The following is an 18,845-nucleotide window of genomic DNA, read 5'->3' on the forward strand; positions in this document are numbered from 1 at the left end:
TTCCAGTCTCCCACAGAGGTGCAGGGGCCCAAACACTTGGGCCATTTTCTGCTACTCTCCCAGGAACATCAGCAGGGAGCTGGATTGGAAGTAGGGCAGCTGGAACTCAAACTGGCGTCCATATGGGATGCCAGCATTGTAGGTGGCTGCTTAACATGCTATACCACAGTGGTAGCCCCAGAACTCTATTTCTTAACATAAGCTGAAGGCACTTTAGTAAGTGAGGAGACCAGCCACTGAGTCCATCCCTAAGAACTCAGGGTCCTGGGAACTATGTCAATGAAGTCTTTCTTGTCTTTTTTTTAAATTAGTATTATATTATTAGCTGAAGAAAAATGGGAGCCTATTAAAGATGTTTTAAGTTTAGGAAACACAAAGGAATCAGAAAAAGCCAAGTCAGCACTCTAATGTGGATGTCTAATAATTTCCCAGCAAAACATTCACAAAATCACCTTTTTTTAAAAAAAAATTATTTATTTGAAAGTCAGAGTTACATAGATAGAGGAGAGGCAGAGAGAGAGAGAGAGAGAGAGAAAGAGAGAGAGAGAGACAGAGAGAGAGAGAGATTGAAGTCTTCCATCTGCTGGTTTGGAGCTGCGCCAATCTGAAGACAAGCCAGGAGCTTTTTCCGGGTCTCCCACATGGGTGCAGGGGCCCAAGCACTTGGGCCATCTTCCACTGCTTTCCCAGGCCATAGCAGAGAGCTGGATCAGAAGTGGAGCAGCCAGGACTTGAACTGGTGTCCATATGGGATGCCGGCACTGCAGGTGGCAGCTTTACCCGCTACGCCACAGCGCCGGCCCCAAAATCACCATTGTTTGAGTAAGACGATGAGCAGGAACATTGCAATGGTGGAGAAGGGTTCTTTGGTGAATCTCTCCTGGGTGTTTTCCTGCTAAAGCACTGCCTTTCTTAAACACTCTCCACCAAGCACATTATAGCTCCTTGAGGCTCCAGAAAGCCAAGAAGCAAGAGACCCTGAGCATCACCCAACACGGTTTCACGATCTCTGCTCTTGCCGGGGTTGCTGCTACTTTGACTGGACCCCTTCCACCTCTTGGTAGCCACTGCTTTGGTTGTGTTTTATCTTCAGGATCATACTGGTAAAGCCGGTTAATTGCCTGTTAACAAGTCTTTGAAGAAATGCTTCAGGGTATGGATCCCATTGGCTTACAATTCCCATTGAGAGCTCGGCTCTTCTCTGCAGCTCACCTGGGAGCAACAGTGTTGGCACCCATGAAGCAAACAGCTGGCTGCACTTTAACTCTGCAGTCAGAATTGTGCAGCCTGACCCAGCTTGAGATGTCTATGATGTTGGCTGTGGTCCCTGCTGGTAACTGCCAGCGCTCTTCAATCACAGCATGATCAAGATTTATTTTTTCTCTCACAGATCAATGCGGACAGCCTAACACTGTGGGCTTCATCTGTATCATCAGCTTGTCTCATCTAAAACAAGCTGTCTTGGGGCCAGTGCTGTGGCGTAGTGAGTGGAGCCACTGCCTGCAGTGCCGGCATCCCATATGGGCGCTGGTTCTAGTCCCGGCTGCTCTACTTCTGATCCAGCTCCCTGCTATGTCCTGGGAAAGCAGTAGAAGATGGCCCAAGTCCATGGGCCCCTGCACCCGCGTGGGAGACCCAGAAGAAGCTCCTGGCTCCTGCTCCTGGCTTCAGATCGGCGCAACTCTGGCCATTGCAGCCATCTGGGGAGTGAACCAGCGGATGGAAGATCTCCTTCTCTCTCTCCCTCTCTCTCTGCATAACTCTGACTTTCAAATAAATAAATATTAAAAAAAAAAAAAAGCTGTCAAGCTGTCTTGTCACTGTCCCCATAAACTGTTTTTTTTTTTTTTTTTTCTGGACAGGCAGAGTTAGTTAGACAGTGAGAGACAGAGAGAAAGGTCTTCCTTTTTCCGTTGGTTCATCCCCCCAAGTGGCCGCTACGGCCGGCGTGTTGTGGCCACTACGGCCAGTGCGTTTTGGCTGCTACACTGCGCTGCGCTGACGCGAAGCCAGGAGCCAGGTGCTTCCTCCTGGTCTCCCATGCGGGTGCAGGGCCCAAGGACCTGGGCCATCCTCCACTGCATTCCCAGGCCACAGCAGAGAGCTGGCCTGGAAGAGGAGCAACCGGGACAGAACCAGCGCCCCGACCAGGACTAGAACCCAGGGTGCCGGCGCTGCAGGCGGAGGATTAGCCTAGTGAGCTGCGGTGCCGGCCCCCCATGAACTGTTCTTAACACATCAGTGATTTCACCACCAGCTCTCTGCTGTGGCCCGGGAGGGCAGTGGAGGATGGCCCAAGTACTTGGGCCCTGCACCTGCATGGGAGACCTGGCTCCTGGCTTCGGATCAGTGCAGTGCGCTGGCCGCAGTGCGCCGGCCACAGCAGCCATTGGTGGGTGAACCAACAGAAAAGGAAGACCTTTCTCTCTGTCTCTCTCTCTCCCTGTCCACTCTGCCTGTCAAAAAAAAAAAAAAAAAAATCCACCACTTGAGACACCCGCATGAATCTAGCTCTCTGCTAAGGTGCCTGGGAAGTAGCAGTGGATGGTCAAGTACTTGGGACCCTGCCACCTGTCTGGGAGACTCAGATGGAGTTCTGGCCTCCTGGCTTTAGCCCGGCCCAGCATAGATGTTCTGGCATTTGCGGAGTGAGTCAGTCAGCAGGTGGAAGATTCTCTCTCTCTCTCTCTGTCACTCTGCCTTTCAAATAAATAAACAAAATAAGTCTTCTGGCTGGTGCTGCAGCTCAATAGGCTAATCCTTCGCCTACAGCGCCGGCACACCAGGTTCTAGTCCCGGTCGGGGCGCAGGATTCTGTCCCGATTGCTCCTCTTCCTGTCCACCTGTCTGCTGTGGCCCGGGAGTGCAGTGGAGGATGGCCCAAGCGCTTGGGCCCTGCACCCCATGGGAGACCAGGAGAAGCACCTGGCTCCTGCCATCAGATCAGCGCGGTATGCTGGCCGCAGCAGCCATTGCAGGGTGAACCAATGGAAAAAGGAAGACCTTCCTGTCTCTCTCTCTCACTGTCCACTCTGCCTGTCAAAAAAAAAAAGTCTTCTTACAAAAAACAAAATTGTTAAGAGTAGATTTTGGATATCCTCACTAAAAAAATGATGAGTATGTGAGGTAATGCATATGCTAATTTGCCTGATTTAGCTACTGTACTACATATATATCATGTTACACACCATAAATACAGTCACATGTCCTACACTGGCATTTTGGACAATAAAAGACCGTATGCACGACGGTGGTCCCATAAGGACATAATGAAGCTGAAAAGTGTCTATGCCTGGTTCCATCGTAGTGCATGGCCTTAGGTGTTTGTGGTGATGCTGGTGTAAACAAGCCCAACACACTGCTAGTCATATAAAGGTACAGCACATAAATTATGCACAGTACGTAACACTAGGTAAGGACAACAGATGACTACTGTACTGCTTTTTTTTTTTTTTTTTTTTTTTTTGACAGGCAGAGTTAGAGAGAGAGAGAGAGAGAGAGAGAGAGAGAGGGAGACAGAGAGAAAGGTCTTCCTTCCATTGGTTTACCCCCCAAATGGCTACTACGGCTGGTGTGCTGTGCCGATCCGAAGCTAGAAGCCAGGTGCTTCTCTTGGTCTCCCATGGGGTGCAGGGCCCAAGCACTTGGGCCATCCTCCACTGCACTCCCTGGCCACAGCAGAGAGCTGGCCTGGAAGAGGAGCAGCCAGGACAGAACCGGCGTCCCAACGAGGACTAGAACCCGGGGTGCTGGCGCTGCAGGCAGAGGATTAGCCTAGTGAGCCGCGGCGCCGGCCTACTGTACTGCTTTACCTATTCATCTTTTTATCTTGCTATACTTTTAATCATTTTAGACTAGACTCGTTCTACTTACTTTACACACACACACACACACACACACACACACACACACACACAAAGACTTCCAGGCGCAGGCCTAGCAGTTAAGATGCCCATGTCCCATATCAGAATATCTGGGTTCAAGTCCCAGCTCTGTTCCCAGTTCCAGCATCATGCTAACACAGACCCTGAGGGGCAGCAGGGATGGCTCAAGTGCTTGGTCCCCTGACATCCACACTACAGACCCGGAATGAAGTTCGCGGCTCCTGGCTTCGGCCTCGCCCAACCCTGGTTGTTGCAGGAATTTGGGGACTGAACTAGTAGATGAAGATTTCTCTCTCTTTCTCTGTCTCTCTCTCTCTGCCTTTCAAATAGATTAAAAATACACATAAATAAATATTGAAAATATCACTTGTGGCACACACACAAACATAGCCAAATTTTTAAAAATCTATGACATCAAATGCTGGCAAATATGTGCAGTGCCCAGTACTCCCAGTGCTGCTTGTGGAAGAACAGGACCTCACCAGAAAGTTGAGGAATGTTCTATTAAATTATGCACATACACAGGCTATATCTCAGCCATTCCACCTGCACGTAACCAACAGAAGTGGAAACAGGTGTCCACAAAAGAACCTGCCTGAGAAAATGCACAGCAGGTGTATTCACAAGGGCCTGGTCATCAGCAGGAGACTGGATAAACCCACTGGAACGCTCGTAGAAGGGAACAGTCTTCAGCAATCAACAACACCTAGTGACGCTGGTACAAAGACAAATCTCAAATGCATGATGCTAAGACAGGGAAGCCGGGTTTAAGTGGCAACACTCTGCAGAATTTCATTTCTATGAAATTCCAGAAGAGGTCAAACTAGTCCCCGGTGGAAGGCAATCTGACTGGGGGTGACAAGAAGAGGAGCAGAGTTGTCCAGGAACCTTCTAGCATACTGCGTGTTCTCTGCCTGGATGAAGGATTGGAGTGCACAAGCTTATGCAATTTTTTGGACCTGATTAGTAGTATACTTAATATTTGTGAATTTCATTATATGAAATTTATTTCGGAAAGAGAAAATAAGACAGTAAAGAGATACTGACCTCTAGCTAATGATACTCATGTAGAATTATTTTAGGGTAAGTGTACAATATCTGCAAGCCACTGTGAAATGAATAACAAGATGGATGGATGGATGAGAAGACAGTGATAAAACGAGCACAGTAAAAAGTAAGAGGCAGGACCTGGCTGGCAGGTATACGTATGTTCACCATGAGATTCCTTCTACTTTCTAATGTGATTGAAATTTTCTATAATGCAATGTAAAGAAAAAAAGAATACCTTGAAACATGAAGAAATTGTCCCTTGAGAGGAAAATTCAATTTAGATCTTAATTCTCACCAAATTATCTAAAAATCCACTGTAATTTCAATTAACATAGAATCATAATTTTTCAAGGATACCATGGTATTCTTCAACACGCCGCAACACAGAAAACTCATTACGTGGACGTTTCATTTCTCCATGGCCAAGAAATAAGACTTAAATAATTACTGAGAAACAAACGACACAAAGGGAAAATGGGCAAAGGCGACAAGGGGGTGAGTGACAAAGAGGAGCTGTGATGCCAAGAAGCCCAGCTTCATCGGCAACGGGAAACGGAGAAGAAGCAGGTGCCACATCACCTGTTCAGGCATCACAGTGGCAAAAAGGAGCCTGTTTGTAGATCACCGTACAGGAGACAAGGAGAGACAGGGTCTCTGCTGTGTGCGACCCTTCGACAGGACTCCTTATCGAACAGCAACTCCTGGGGCCCTGCATGTTTTATTCTCCAGAATGCATTGAACAGAAACTGGTGCAAAGGTGTCAGGGCACATGGCAAGGGGAACCGTCACAGGCAGAGGGAGAAAGAATGCCAGGGAGATCCAAGAATGCCGCTAACTACACAGGCCAAGAAGCATACCATGCGTGTAAAAACGTAACCTGAAGGGAAGCAGGAACTGGGATTGAGAGGACGCATCTGCAGAGTGGGTGTTTAGCCGAGCAGGTAAGATGTTCGCATTCCTCACCACAGTGCCTGGGTTGGACTCCCGGCTCCAGCTCCTGCTTCCTGCTTCCTGCTAATGCACACCCTGGGAGGCCACGGTCATGGCTCAAGTGCTTGGGTCCCTGCCACCCAGGTGGGAGACCTGGGCTGAGCTCCCTGCTGCTGGCTTCAGCTTGAACCAGGTGACATGGTGGGCATTTGGGAAGTGAACCAGTAGATGAGAGCTCCAGGTATGAATTTCAAAATTATTTTTGCCCCCCCCCAAACTCATATTTTAAATCCACCTGTCTGCAAACTTTATAAAAATACATTTTTATTTATTTATCTTCACTTTTTAAAAAATATGTATTTATTTGAAAGGCAGAGTTACAGAGAGGCAGAGGCAGAGAGAGAGGTCTTCCATCCACTGGTTCACTCCCCATATGGCTGCAACGGCCGGAGCTGCACCTATCTGAAGCCAGGAGCCAGGAGCTTCCTCTGGGTGTCTCACATGAACACAGGGGCCCAAGGACTTGGGCTATCTTCTACTGCCTTCCCAGGCCATAACAGAGAGCTGGATTGGAAGAGGAGCAGCTGGGACTAGAACCGGCGCCCATATGGGATGCCAGGACCACGGGTGGCAGCTTTTCCTGATATGAAACAGCTCCAGCCCCTCTTCACTTTTTTAAATTTGAAAACCAAGAGAGAGAGAGAGAGATGGAGAGCTTCCATGTGTGGGTTCACTCCCTAAATGTTTACAACAACAAGGGTTGGGCCAGGTTGAAGCCAGGAACCCAGAACTCCATCTAGGTCTCCCACACCGCATGGTGGGGACTCAAGGACTTGAGCCATCAGGTGCTGCCTGCCAGGGTGCTCATCAGCAGGGAGTGGGGATCGGAAGTGCAGGAGCCAGGACTCGAAACAGACTCTCTGATGTGGGATGTAGGTGACCCAAAGTGGGAACAATTTCAGATTTCAGATTAGCAATAGTCAACTGGTATTTATAAAATGCATACGAGAGAAAAAAAATTAGTAATTCCTGTTTGGAAATGACAGACACCTCTTCCAAGCCCCACAAATGTGCCTGTGATGGAATTTCTTCCTCCCTCACTCTAGGATGATAAGGAAGAAGAACCCTCCAGACCACTGCTTCGTACAGGACGTTCTCAGGATCTGCCTTCTGCACGCAGGCTGCTGACGTCCACCAAGATGGGCCCTGCCTGGCCCTGGCTCCCAGCACTACATGGTGGAGAATGGTTGCCAGGGCCCAGGAAACAGGAACCGGCCAATATGGAGCAGTTAACCGGCTGCATAGTGTTTGTGTCGCTGCTCAGAACATCTGAAAGTGAAGTGGGGCTGGCACTGTGGCGTAGTAGGTTAATCCTCCGCCTATGGCGCCGGCATCCCACATGGGCGCCAGTTCTAGCCCTGGCTGCTCCACTTCCGATCCAGCTCTCTACTATGGCCTGGGAAAGCAGAAGAAGATGGCCCAAGTCCTTGGGCCCCTGTACCCGTGTGGGAGACCAGGAAGAAGCACCTGACTCCTGGCTTTGGATTGCTGCATCTCCAGCCGTTGCTGCCATTTGGGGAGTGAACCAGCTGATGGAAGACCTTTCTCTGTCTCTCCCTCTCACTGTCTGTAACTCTGCCTCTCAAATAAAATATTAAAAAAAGAAAGAAAGAAAGTGAAACAACGGCTGTACAGCATGTCTGGTTAGGAAACGAGGGGCAATGTCCGTCCACTGCCCATGTCAAACAGGAGCAGCAGGGCCTCCGCGGTTCCCAGAACCTCCCAAGACAGCCAGGGCTGTGCTGCGTCCAGCGTCAGGCTCTGTTTCCAGTGAGCCTCTGTCTCCTCACCTCATCTGCAAGGTGGGTTTGAACTCCCAGCAGCCAGAAGGAACCCCGAGGCTCGGTGGAAGCACCCTGACAAGTTGCAGACCAGGGTGCTGGGATTTCAGTGTTTCCAGGATTCCTGTGAACCAGGACCCTTCCTGGCAGCCCCAGGGGGCTCCTTTCCATTGCCCAGTAAGGTGATGGCTGCTGAAAGCCATGAACAATTTTTTTTGTGTGACGTTATTTTCTGTATACTAAATGTGAAAACGATAAAAGTTTCTCATCCCCAAACAAGCACACTGCGACTCTGTGGGAAACCCAAAAGACTTCTAAAAATTCAGCAAAGACACGGGCTTGCAGGATTTCTATACAACAGAAACCCTGAGGAGCCTGCATCGTGGTGTAGCAGCTAAAGCCACTGCCTCCAGTGCTGGCATCCCACAGGGGCGCCGGTTCGTGTCCCGGCTGCTCCAATTCCAGTTCTCTGCTAATGGCCTGGGAAAAGCAGCGGAAGATGGACCAAGTGTTTGGGCCCCTGTCACTGACATGGGAGACCCTGATGAAGCTCCAGGCTCCTGGCTTCTGGCTTCCACCCAGCCTAGCACCAGCCAGTGAGGCCATTTGGGGAGTGAACCAGCAGACGGAAGAGATGGAAGATCTCTCTCTGTCTCTCCCTCTCTCTCTCTCTGTAACTCTGCCTTTCAAATAAGTAAATAAATCTAAAAAAAAAAAAAAAAAAAAAAAAAGGAAGAAAGAAAGAAAAGAAAACCAGCCCTGGGGCCATCAGTAGAGGAGACCGGGTACTTACTGGAAGTTGTGATTTGGGCTGTGAGTTGGACCTAGAAAGAGGAAACAAAGAGAAGTTGTTAACACACCCTCACTTGCAATGCAACTGTTTCCAAACAAGGCAGTGGTAAACAAGGCCTCGGGCCAGGAGCGCCACTGTGGTCAGCTGTCCTCCAGCCTCAGGCTCTGTCCTTGCCCACCGTGATGCTAGGCTCCCGATGCTGGAGACATTTTGGGGGGTTCTGCTGTCCCTTCTCCCTCTCTTTCTCTCTCTCTTCATCTAATCTTTATGCACAGAATTTGTTTTACTAATTATTGATAAAATGGTGCGGCCACGGGTACCAGGGCCCGGGTTTCCACTGCCTGGGTCTTTCTCACAGCCGGGAGTCAAGAGTCCCATTGCTTCCTGCCATTTAACCCCCTCACCACCTGTGACAAGCACCAAGTCCAGAACCAGTACCACGCCACGCTACCCTCTCCATCCTCCAGGTGGGCCACCTTGGCATGGGGCAGACCAGAGTACCCAGAGAACCACAAGTTGGCGAGGGCCTGCGCAGCAGTGCCCCCAAGGCCAGCCTCAGGCCACTGCACCTGGCGGGCCGGCCTCCCCACAGACACCTGACCTCTTGAAACGCGACCTGTCCACGACACTGCCCAGCTCAGCTTGTGCCTCCGGGATTACTCTGCATCCCAGGAGTGCAGGCTGCTCCATCTATGCCTATCTTCTTTCATTGCTAGCAAATGGGTACCTGGTTAAGGCAGGACCTGCGGCACACGGGGAAGGCCCGGGGCAGTGGTCACAGGATTTGCTGGGGACTCACCGAGGCGCACATACAGGACTCCTGTGGCAGTGATGGTCTTCACCCCGTTGGTGGCCACGCACTGGTAGTAGCCGGTGTCTGTCGTGTCCAGGTCCTGGATCCGGAGCCGAGAGCCATATTCCGTCTTGCGGATGATGATACGTCGCGGCTCCTGCACGACCGGGGCGTCATTCTTCAGCCACCGCACGTTGGGGGGCGGGTTCCCCGCCACCTTGCAGTGCAGAATGGCTGTCTGGCCTTGGACGATGGTGATATTGTTGACCGGCTCCAGGAAATTCAGAAAGTAACCTGCTGGGCAGAGGACCACAAGAGAGTGAAGCTTCAGCGAGGGCAGGAGGGAAGGCTGCCGGGGGGGGAGGGGGGTATGTCTGTGTCTGGTTCTCCTGATTTTTGCTCCTGTACGTGCATGTATATGAGGACAGTCACTCCTTATTTGCAGTCACTGTGAACAGGGAATGAGTGACTATAGACCATTAATCCTGCAGGAGACACAGGGTTAGGGTTATCTCTGGCCACAACATTTCATCAGCTGTATGTGTGTTCCTGTTTAAAGATGCCGTGCTAAACACACAAGGGCACTTCAAAAAATTCATGGAAAATGGAAATCAAGCATAAGCTTACTCTGGTTAAAAAAACTGTTGACATCAGTTGGGGGAGGGGAACATGTGCTCGGCACAATGGTTAGGATATTACTCTAGATGCCTGCATCCTGGAGTACTTGGTTTTGAGTCCCAGCTCCACTCCCAACTCCAGCTTCCTGCTAATGCACACACTGGAAGGCAGCAGGTGATGGCTCAAACAGTTGGGTCTCTGCCATCCACGTGGGAGATCTGGATTGAGTTCCTGGCTCTCAGCTTTGGCCTGGCCCAGGCCTGGCTGTTGCAAGCATCTTGGTAGTGAACCTGTCCATGGATGACCTCTCTCTCTCTCTCTCTCCTCTATATGTATGTGTCTCTCTTTCTGCTTTTCAAAAAAAAAAAAAAAAAGCTTGAAATCAATGTATAGTTTTTTCGTAATGTGCATTTTCCATGTATTTTTTAATGAGCATCCACGTACTGCTGACTCCTTCACACTGGACCCACAGTCAACAACGGCAGTACAAGCCACACTTGATGGAGGCTTCTCTCACACACTTATTTCCTATGGAGGGCACAGTACAGCCTTCCTGCACTCAGAGACAGACGGCACTGCACCACTACACTTGGGGAGCCTTTAAAAAGGAGACATCACCAACAGAAGCACAAAATTGAGACAAACCTAAGAAAAGGACACTCGTTCATGGCGGGAGCCGACCCTCAGAAGCAGAGCGAGGCCTTGCTCCACCTAGAATGCATACACAGGGGATTCAAAATTTTCACTGCGGGGGGCGAGTCTGCGAAAGACCACAAAAGCATGAGTACTGCTTTGGGGGTTCCAAGCAGATTTTAGCTACTAGGTGGACTTGCAAATATGCAAAGAAGGAGGTTGAACTGTACTTTTCTTTCCAAACGCTTGATCTAGCCAGGGCTCAGCCAGATGATGTAAATTCCACACCTGATTAAGTACAAAGCCACGATAAGCAAAATATAGGAAGAAAATGTGTGGCACAACATGGACATCACCAAACACACAGTTTTAAAGAATTATTTATTTATACGAAAGTCCGAGTTACAGAGAGGTAGAGGCAGACAGAGAGAGTAGCTACTCCACTTCCAGTCCAGCTCTCTGCTATGGCCTGGGAAAGCAGTGGAAGATGGCCCAAGTCCTTGGGCCCCTGCACCTGCGTAGAGACCTGGAAAAAGCTTCTGGCTCCTGAATCGGTGCAGCTCTGGCTGTTGTAGTCAATTGGGGAGTGAACCAGCAGATGGAAGACCTCTCTCTCTCTCTCTCTCTCTCTCTGCCTTTCTTCTCTCTGTGTAACTCTGACTTTCAAATAAATAAATAAATCTTTAAAAAAAAAAGGAGTATGGATTAAAAAAAAATAAGGGAGCTGGGTGTAGTTCATTAACTGTGACAAAGATGCTAATCAGAAATGTTAGGAAAATGGGGTGAAGGGTATATGGAAGTCCTTGTAATAGTACCTCACAATTTTTTGTTTAAGTTTAAAATTAATAATAAATTGAAAAGATAAAAATACATGTGGCTTCCACACTTACACGATAGTTGAGCTGGGTACAGAATTCTAGACTGGCAGTTTACACTATCGTCTTCTGGCTTTTGTAGTAGCTGTAGCAAAGTTTTGTCACTCATTGTTCTTTTGCAGGGGATATGAACTTTCCCTCTTATTCTACTTTCTTTTTTTAAGAGTTACTTTTTTATTTGAAAGGCAGAGTTACAGAGAGGGAGAGGCAGAGGCAGAGACAGAGAGAAGTCCTCTATCCACTGGTTTACCTCCCAAATGTCCGTAACAGCCAGGGCTGGGCCAGACTGAAGCCAGGAGCCAGGAGCTTCATCCAGGTCTCCCCTGTGCGTGAAGGGGTCCAAGCACTCTGGCCATCTTCTACTGCTTTCCCAGGTGCATTAGCATGGAGCTAGATTGGAAGTGGAGCAGCTGGGACTCAAACCAGCACCCATATGGGATGCTGGCACTGCAGGTGGCGGCTTAACCCACTGCACCACAGTGCCGGCCCCTTATTCTACTTTTGACATCTTCTCTGTCTTTGCCATCACGAAATAGCATCAGCTCTGAGTTTTTCACGTTAGCCTCCTCAGAACTTAGTGCCCTTCCAGAAGACTCGTACCTTCCTTCAGTCAACTTCGTAAAATTCTTTGACAGCGCCCTATAATTTGTTCTCTGTCCTCTGTTCCCTTGGAAATTTCCTCCTAGATACACACTGGGCTTCTTACACAAGTCCTCTGTGCTCTCTGTCCACTCTTCATCCTCCAGTCATTTTCATCTTTGGCTGTGTGCCGCTTACCCCAGAACCTTGCCATCAAGCTTCTCATGTCACAGATTCTGTTTTCCGTGTCTCCAAGATCTGCTTGACTGCCTTTCCCCTGCGTGGTTTCCATGCACCCCTTCGTCCGTAACCCTCAGGCTTCATTGTTTTACTGGCTCTCACTGGCCCTGCGCCCCTCTGAGCGTGCTGTGCAACTTCTTATTGTTGGGCTGGGAATCCCTTGAGGACTGGGTCCCTGCGACAGGCAGTGCCAAGTTTCATTTTAACTTCTGGCTTGGGATTTCCCACAACATTCTGGTAGTGAAAAATCTGACCTCCGGAGATGTGAGTCCAAATCCGATGTTTCGTGGGAAAGCCCTCTAGGCTTCCTGCTGCGAGCCTGGGTGGAGGCAAGCTCCCACTTCCCCTCCGCGGGCTCGCCTGGCTTGGCGGGGAGGGCTCACCCACAGCAGCTCAGGCCTGTAGATAGATCCTTCCGGCTTCACGCTGAAACCCACGGCTTTGCTGATGAAACGGGGCCTGGGGGACTGCTCCCCTAGCAGAGACATTTCCTGGGCCTATGTTAGGGTGCAAGAAGTGCACATTCTCTGACTTTCCTAAAGCCAAACGTAATTTTATCACAGCCCTTATTTCTCCTGATCAAAGAAAATGTAATCTACGCAATTCCAAGTGAAAGCATACTTTTAAAGTATTTATTGCATTGCATCTCTATAAGTATTCTCCTACTCTTGTACATTCTCTTAAAAACTTATTTTATTTGAAAGGCAGAGAGAGAGAGAGAGAGAGAGAGAGAGGTCGGTCCCCCATTTACCTCTGCCAAATGCCTACAACAGCCAGGGATGGGTCAGGCTGAAACCAGTAGCCTGCATCTCAATCCGCGTCTCCCACGTGAGTCCTAGAGCCATCATCTGCTGCCCCCCGGGGGTGTGCAGCGGCAGGAGGCTGCAGCCGGACTCCAGGCATGCCAACATGGCACGTGGCTGTCCCACACAGCATCTTCAGCAGTGCACCAAACACCTACCCCTCGTCCATTCTCTCGAGCGTAGCACCCACCTTCGGGCAGCCTCTCTGACAGAGCGCTGGAGGAATGAGGCTCCTGAAACAGCGCTTTGGCTGTGCCGTCCACATCTGTGGCTGCTCCTTCTGCCCTGCAGCCCACTGACCGACCGATCCACCCCTGTTGCATGGCCGTGTGCCTGTGGCTGCACCACTTTTCATTGCTGGTAAGCCCATGTCCACGCCACCCTCAGAATCCACCTCTGTCTCACACTGAGGACCCAGGACAACCAGGCTGCTCCCCCGGCTGCAGACACAGGGGGCGGCCTCCAGTGGCTCGGACACAGCAGCCAGGCTGGCAGCTATAATTCTGTTTCCCTTCTATTCCCAGCTCCTGGGTACTTCTCCATCTCTCTTGCAAGTTCATCTAAGCACGTTGTGTCTTTTCCTAGTACTTTATCGAGCACGCGTGTGTTAATTTAAGCGTTGTCAGGTTGACTCGGTCCACCAGGTTCATTGCCATTAATTCTCCCGAGGCCAAAAATGGAAGCTAGAGAGAAAGGGCTCGGGAGAGAAAGCACAGTCCCCTCTCTCTCCCTCGGTGTTTAATTTACAGCAGCCAAGTAACCTCTCTTGGCTTCCTTTCCCTCTTGTGCAAAAATGGGGTTTGTACTAACCGTTTGCTGAGCTCTCCGCTGGCTCACAAAAAAAAAAAAAAAAATCCTTTGGAGCTGCCTGAACCTCTCCAGACACAATTTAACAAGCTGAAAGGAGCCAAGAAAGGCTGCCCGAACATTCAGCTAAGTTGCTGGACGCAGCCAGCACTGTGCACAGTGTTAAGAGCCGAGAACGGTAGTCTAGCTCCTTTAATCGATCCAAGCGAGCTACCTTCTGTGATCATGGTGCAACTTTAACCATGGGTGCCAAAGTGGTTCCCCCTCCCCCCCCCCAGTACACCACCCCACTCAAGGTAGTCCTGCGTTCTACCAGTGGAGCCAAGTGAATGCATTACAACACCCCGAGGGCAAAGGTTAGGGGAGAACCCATCACCATGCCTCACAGCCACAGTCAGGCCAATCAGTGACTAATGATTTTTACAGCCCAACCCACCACCCAGACAGTCGCCAGCGTGGGGTTTGAGCGAGGTGGGGCCGCACTGGCAGGGCTGGGAGGTAAAGATAAAGACAGCCCGATCTGCCAGGGTCCTGAGGTCACAGTGCTTGGACCACACGCAGGAAATGAAACAGACACAGCCCATGGAAGCAGGGGGGGAAAGGAGACTCACGGGCCACAGGGGGAGCTGTAACAGGTCAGTGAGTCAGCTGGGGGCGGGCGGCGAGTGGGGGCCAGCAAGTGGGGAGCATGCCACTCCTGCTCACCCGCTGAGCTGTCTGGTGGTCCACAGACCCAGCTGCAGGCAACAGGGGGGCATCAGAGAGACTGAGGAACACGGGGGCTCGGGGAAGCAAAGGGAGCTGAAGATGAGAAAAAGAGATCTGAGTGTCTGCACCACTGGAGCCAAGGAGGCTGTGCAGGGAGGAACTACATCCCCCAAGGACTCGCCTTCCTCAGGCAAGTTCAGGCCAGTCACACCCGCTGAGGTCGGCCCTAACCCAGGGATGGGCTCCTCTGGAGAAGAGGGCGATGTGGACACAGACACGGAGGGGCAGACACGGGCGCAACTTGGCGAGGGGCCTGGGACAGATTCCTCACCCAACCCTATGCAGACACCTTGACTCTGCACAACCAACCTCCAGAAGTGAGCCAGAAAACACTCGGGGTGTTTAAGGTCCCAGCCCACGGGCCTTTGTGATGAGAAGCCAGGAGACAGGTGACACAGCACAGGGAGGGCCTGACGAAGCAGCAGAGGGCTGGAGAAAGAAGCTGGACGAAGGACAGCTACACGTGGGGTGACACCCACACCCTCACAAAGGGACACACACACACACACACACAGAGCAGGCACAAGCACTGGGGGCAGATACACACACATGACAGCCAGATGCAAGAAGGTTTAGACACGACGAGGGAGGAAGAACTGCTGTCTAGGACCACCTGTGGTCAAAGCAATCAACGACCACCCCAGGAGCCACGAGGCAAGTGGCCGCGGCTGCAGCAGCTCCAGCCGGGGAAATGCAGCCGTTGTCAGAACGCTACCCCTGGGAGCAGGAGGGGGGCTGACAGAGCACCCAAAAGAGGAAGGAGAAAAAAAAAGTAAGGGGCCGGCGCTGTGGCTCACTAGGCTAATCCTCCGCCTTGCGGCACCGGCACACCGGGTTCTAGTCCCGGTCGGGGCGCCAGATTCTGTCCCGGTTGCCCCTCCTCCAGGCCAGCTCTCTGCTGTGGCCCGGGAGTGCAGTGGAGGATGGCCCAAGTCCTTGGGCCCTGCACCCCATGGGAGACCAGGATAAGTACCTGGCTCTTGCCTTCAGATAGGCGCGGTACGCCAGCCGCAGCGCACTGGCCGTGGCAGCCATTGGAGGGTGAAACAACGGCAAAGGAAGACCTCTCTCTCTGTCTCTCTCTCTCACTGTCCACTCTGCCTGTCAAAAAAATAAAAAAAATTAAAAAAAAAAAAGTAAGCCCTGGAGGCAGAAATCACCTCGCTGAGAGCAGGAGGCCCACGGGCCCAGGCTCACCTGGGGGGCTCACAGATGCGTGACAAGCCCGGCCCATACTCTGCCCACGGCAGTCGGCCAGGCACGCCCTGAAATCCATTGGCGCCCACAAGGATGGCTCAGTTCACCCAGATCTTCGGCATCCCAGTGGGCCCTGCAAAGGCACAGCCAACAGATGGAGAAAGAGCCTTCCCTGTAGATCACGAGGGGTCCCTATTGGTCCTCATCTCCTGGGCGATGTGGAGCTTACAACTCCAAAACCACAGGTCTGTTTCGCTCCCAGACAGTGAGTCTGGCTGGGGGAGGTCTCTCTTCCACCGGGTCCTAGTGCTCGGCTGGCTGAGAGCCCTGGCCTTGGAGGCTGTCACTCCCCATGTCACACAGAAACAAAACGTACCCCCACGATGTCCAGATGAGAGTGGCCGCGGCCACAGATGCTGCACAGTAGCAGATCCATCTGAACCACGATGACCCTGGAATGCTTCCAGGGTTTCTCACCAATACCCAAATCCACAGATGCCCGGGTCCCTTAAATACATAGACCCGGGCACACCCTCCCGTATGCTCACCAACATTTCTAGATAACTCCTACGGCCTAACACAAGGCAAACGCTACGTGAACAGTTGGTCTACTATATTATTTAGAGAATAATGACAAGGGGAGCAAAATCTGTACACGCTCGGTAATGACACTGCTTTTGTTTCGTTTTCTGAATATTTTTAATGCAAGGTTGGCTGAGTGCACACATGTGGAGAGCCAACTGCAAGCTCATGGATGTCCCTGCAAAATGAATTCAGAGCTCCCAGGACCAGCAAGGCAGTGAGCACAGCTTACTAAACTCCTTGGTTCTCACTGCATCCTGCAGGGGATGAGCTGCTGGTGGTGGGAGGCAGGGGGCCCTCTGAATCTTTCAGCTCTGAGTCCAAGAGAGGCTCCAAGATAGGCATTTGAGGGTGCTGGCCTGGATATCTAGTGTCCCCATACCCAGGGAGCAGAAGAGCAGAGCTGAGCAGGTGCACAAGCAGGACCCCACCAGGGACAGCGACTCAGCCCCCACCCACCTCCTGCCTGGAGCATCCCCAACTCTGTGTGGGGTTTGGCCGGATGCTGCCTCTAGATCCCCTCCTTAGTAAGCCACAGCCTCCCTGACCACCGCTCATCCCATCCCGGTCCCACCTTCCTGCGGCACCTGGAACCCGGGTCCTCCTGTTGCTCACTGGTTGGCCTCTCTGCTCCCCGTCCTCTGTCCCTGTCCACCCTTTGCCTCCTGATCGCCCCTCGTCTACTCAGAGGAGGCAGGCAGCGAATCCGGGGGAAGGCAGGGACCTCACCACCTCCCACCGAGGTGCTGCCGGTGCCGACAATGCAGTGGGCTCCAGCAAACACTTGCTGTGGAAACGTTCAGGGGCCACGTCCATCGGTACCCATCTGGGTACCCAGATTTCCCCCCACATTTCTGCAGCACCGTGCTCTGCCCTCTGCTCTACATGTGCCCACTCTGCTCTCCCTGAGGACACAGAGTCTCTCTCATTGCAGGGAGATGACTGGAAGCAGCAGTGCAATCCACTGCTGAAGGTGCCCAAGTCTGCCTCGTGGCCATCTGGTAAACCTCAGCCCTACCACTCCGTTCTCTGTGCTGTCTAAATGAGGAGACTTCAGGGAGCATGCTCTATCCATCCGACAGGAGGGACACACTCCCCAGTGTTCTGCACCCTGGGTCACCTGCTGGCCATCAGTGCCAGAGGATATGGACGGAGTACCTCTCAGGCTCTGGTCTGGACCCTAGGGAGTATGCCAGGTTCTAGGGAGTACCAACCCATCCCAAGGGGATGTCAGGCACATGGACACCAAGGTTAAGGCTTCATGGAGCCAGGTTTGAGGTTGGCACTGGCCACACAAGTACCCATTCACTGCGAGCTCAGAAGTACCACGAGACTGACGGTCACTGTGCCCATCTTGCAGAGTAGCACACTGAGGCCTGGAAAGTATCGTTGGCCAGCTCAGGGAAGCTCAGCTGGGGGCCAAGAGTCACGGGGCACAGGCCCATGCTGAGCCCACGTTCTCAATCACAGACCCAGCATTCGTTCTGCCTCTGTGATCAGGATTCTGTGTTCACTCTCTGCGTGGTTAGCTTTGAGGGATCCCCAGTCTGTGTGAAACCTACAGAAGCATCACACACACACACACACACCACACACACACGCACACAAAGTTTGAAAATAAACCAGAAACACGTGCAACATGTTTGCCAATTAGCACGCATGACCGATGTGAACTGAGAAACTGACGTTTGGTAAACAGAGAGCAACAGGCGCTGTCTCCATGGCAATGCAGCCAACTCCACTGATGGCTGTTTTCTCTTTGCAAGACAATTTTTGTTCAGTTCTGTGCCAAAGCCTGTCACAGACAGCAGGGGCAGCCCAGGATCTGCTCCCCGGCACCTGTAACCACACCCTCCCCTCGCACAGGACGGTCAGGAGCTCCCCCTGGGGCTTCCATGTGGGCCTCAAGCAGCTCCTCCCCCTGGCCAGCAGCTGCGCAGCTGCGTCTATTTTGGCCGAGCCAGAACACAGGGGGCCAGCGGAGAGACAAGAGCAGCCCCACCTCTCCTGGCGTTGGGAAATTCTCTCCACTTCCCACAACATTCCAAAGCACTGATTTTACAAAACACGGGCTGTATTACATGCATTTCAAATATAGCCTTGGAACAAAAGAGCAAATGGTTTCTAGGCCAAACGTAAGCTTTTGTAAGTAGTTGAACAAAGGCAATTAAATACATGTGTGTATACACACTGCATGTCCGACGTAACAGGGAATGCAAAACTCCCAGCAAGCCTCCACTCACTTGCTAGACTGGTGCTACAGCAGGATCCCAAAAGCCAGCATCAGTCCTAATAACCGTGGTGCTTTGAATACGGATATTCAAGGCCAGCTTTTCATCTGTAAGTCACAACACACCCTGGGATCATTTTCTCACATACGTCCACTCCTGTCATTCTTTGGCATCCTTGGGGGTAGCTACCAGAGCTTCCCACAGACACCCAAATCCCCGAG

The 18,845-nt window shown here is 51.5% G+C and overlaps 1 protein-coding gene across 5 annotated transcripts in view; it reads right to left on the bottom strand.

Annotated features, from left to right (window-relative positions):
* ROR2 (ROR family WNT receptor 2) overlaps positions 1-18,845 on the bottom strand; it is a 216,460-nt gene that overhangs the window by 25,969 nt on the left and 171,646 nt on the right. For 3 of the 5 annotated variants that reach the window (XM_089316087.1, XM_089316077.1, XM_089316080.1), the window contains exons 3-4: positions 9,298-9,585; positions 8,499-8,529 (exon numbers count right to left, since the gene is read on the bottom strand). Coding sequence is in view for 4 of the 5 variants with exons in the window: in XM_089316077.1 (XP_089172203.1) it covers positions 8,499-8,529; positions 9,298-9,585 (319 nt within the window). In the remaining variant the exon portion in view is untranslated. Of the gene's footprint in view, positions 1-8,498; positions 8,530-9,297; positions 9,589-18,845 lie in introns of all 5 variants that reach the window. The other 2 variants (XM_089316079.1, XM_051847319.3) reach the window with 1 other exon arrangement.

The sequence above is a fragment of the Oryctolagus cuniculus genome, chromosome 1 (assembly GCF_051225735.1).
Source record: "Oryctolagus cuniculus isolate XC-2025 breed Fujian yellow rabbit chromosome 1, ASM5122573v1, whole genome shotgun sequence".
NCBI lineage: Eukaryota > Metazoa > Chordata > Mammalia > Lagomorpha > Leporidae > Oryctolagus > Oryctolagus cuniculus.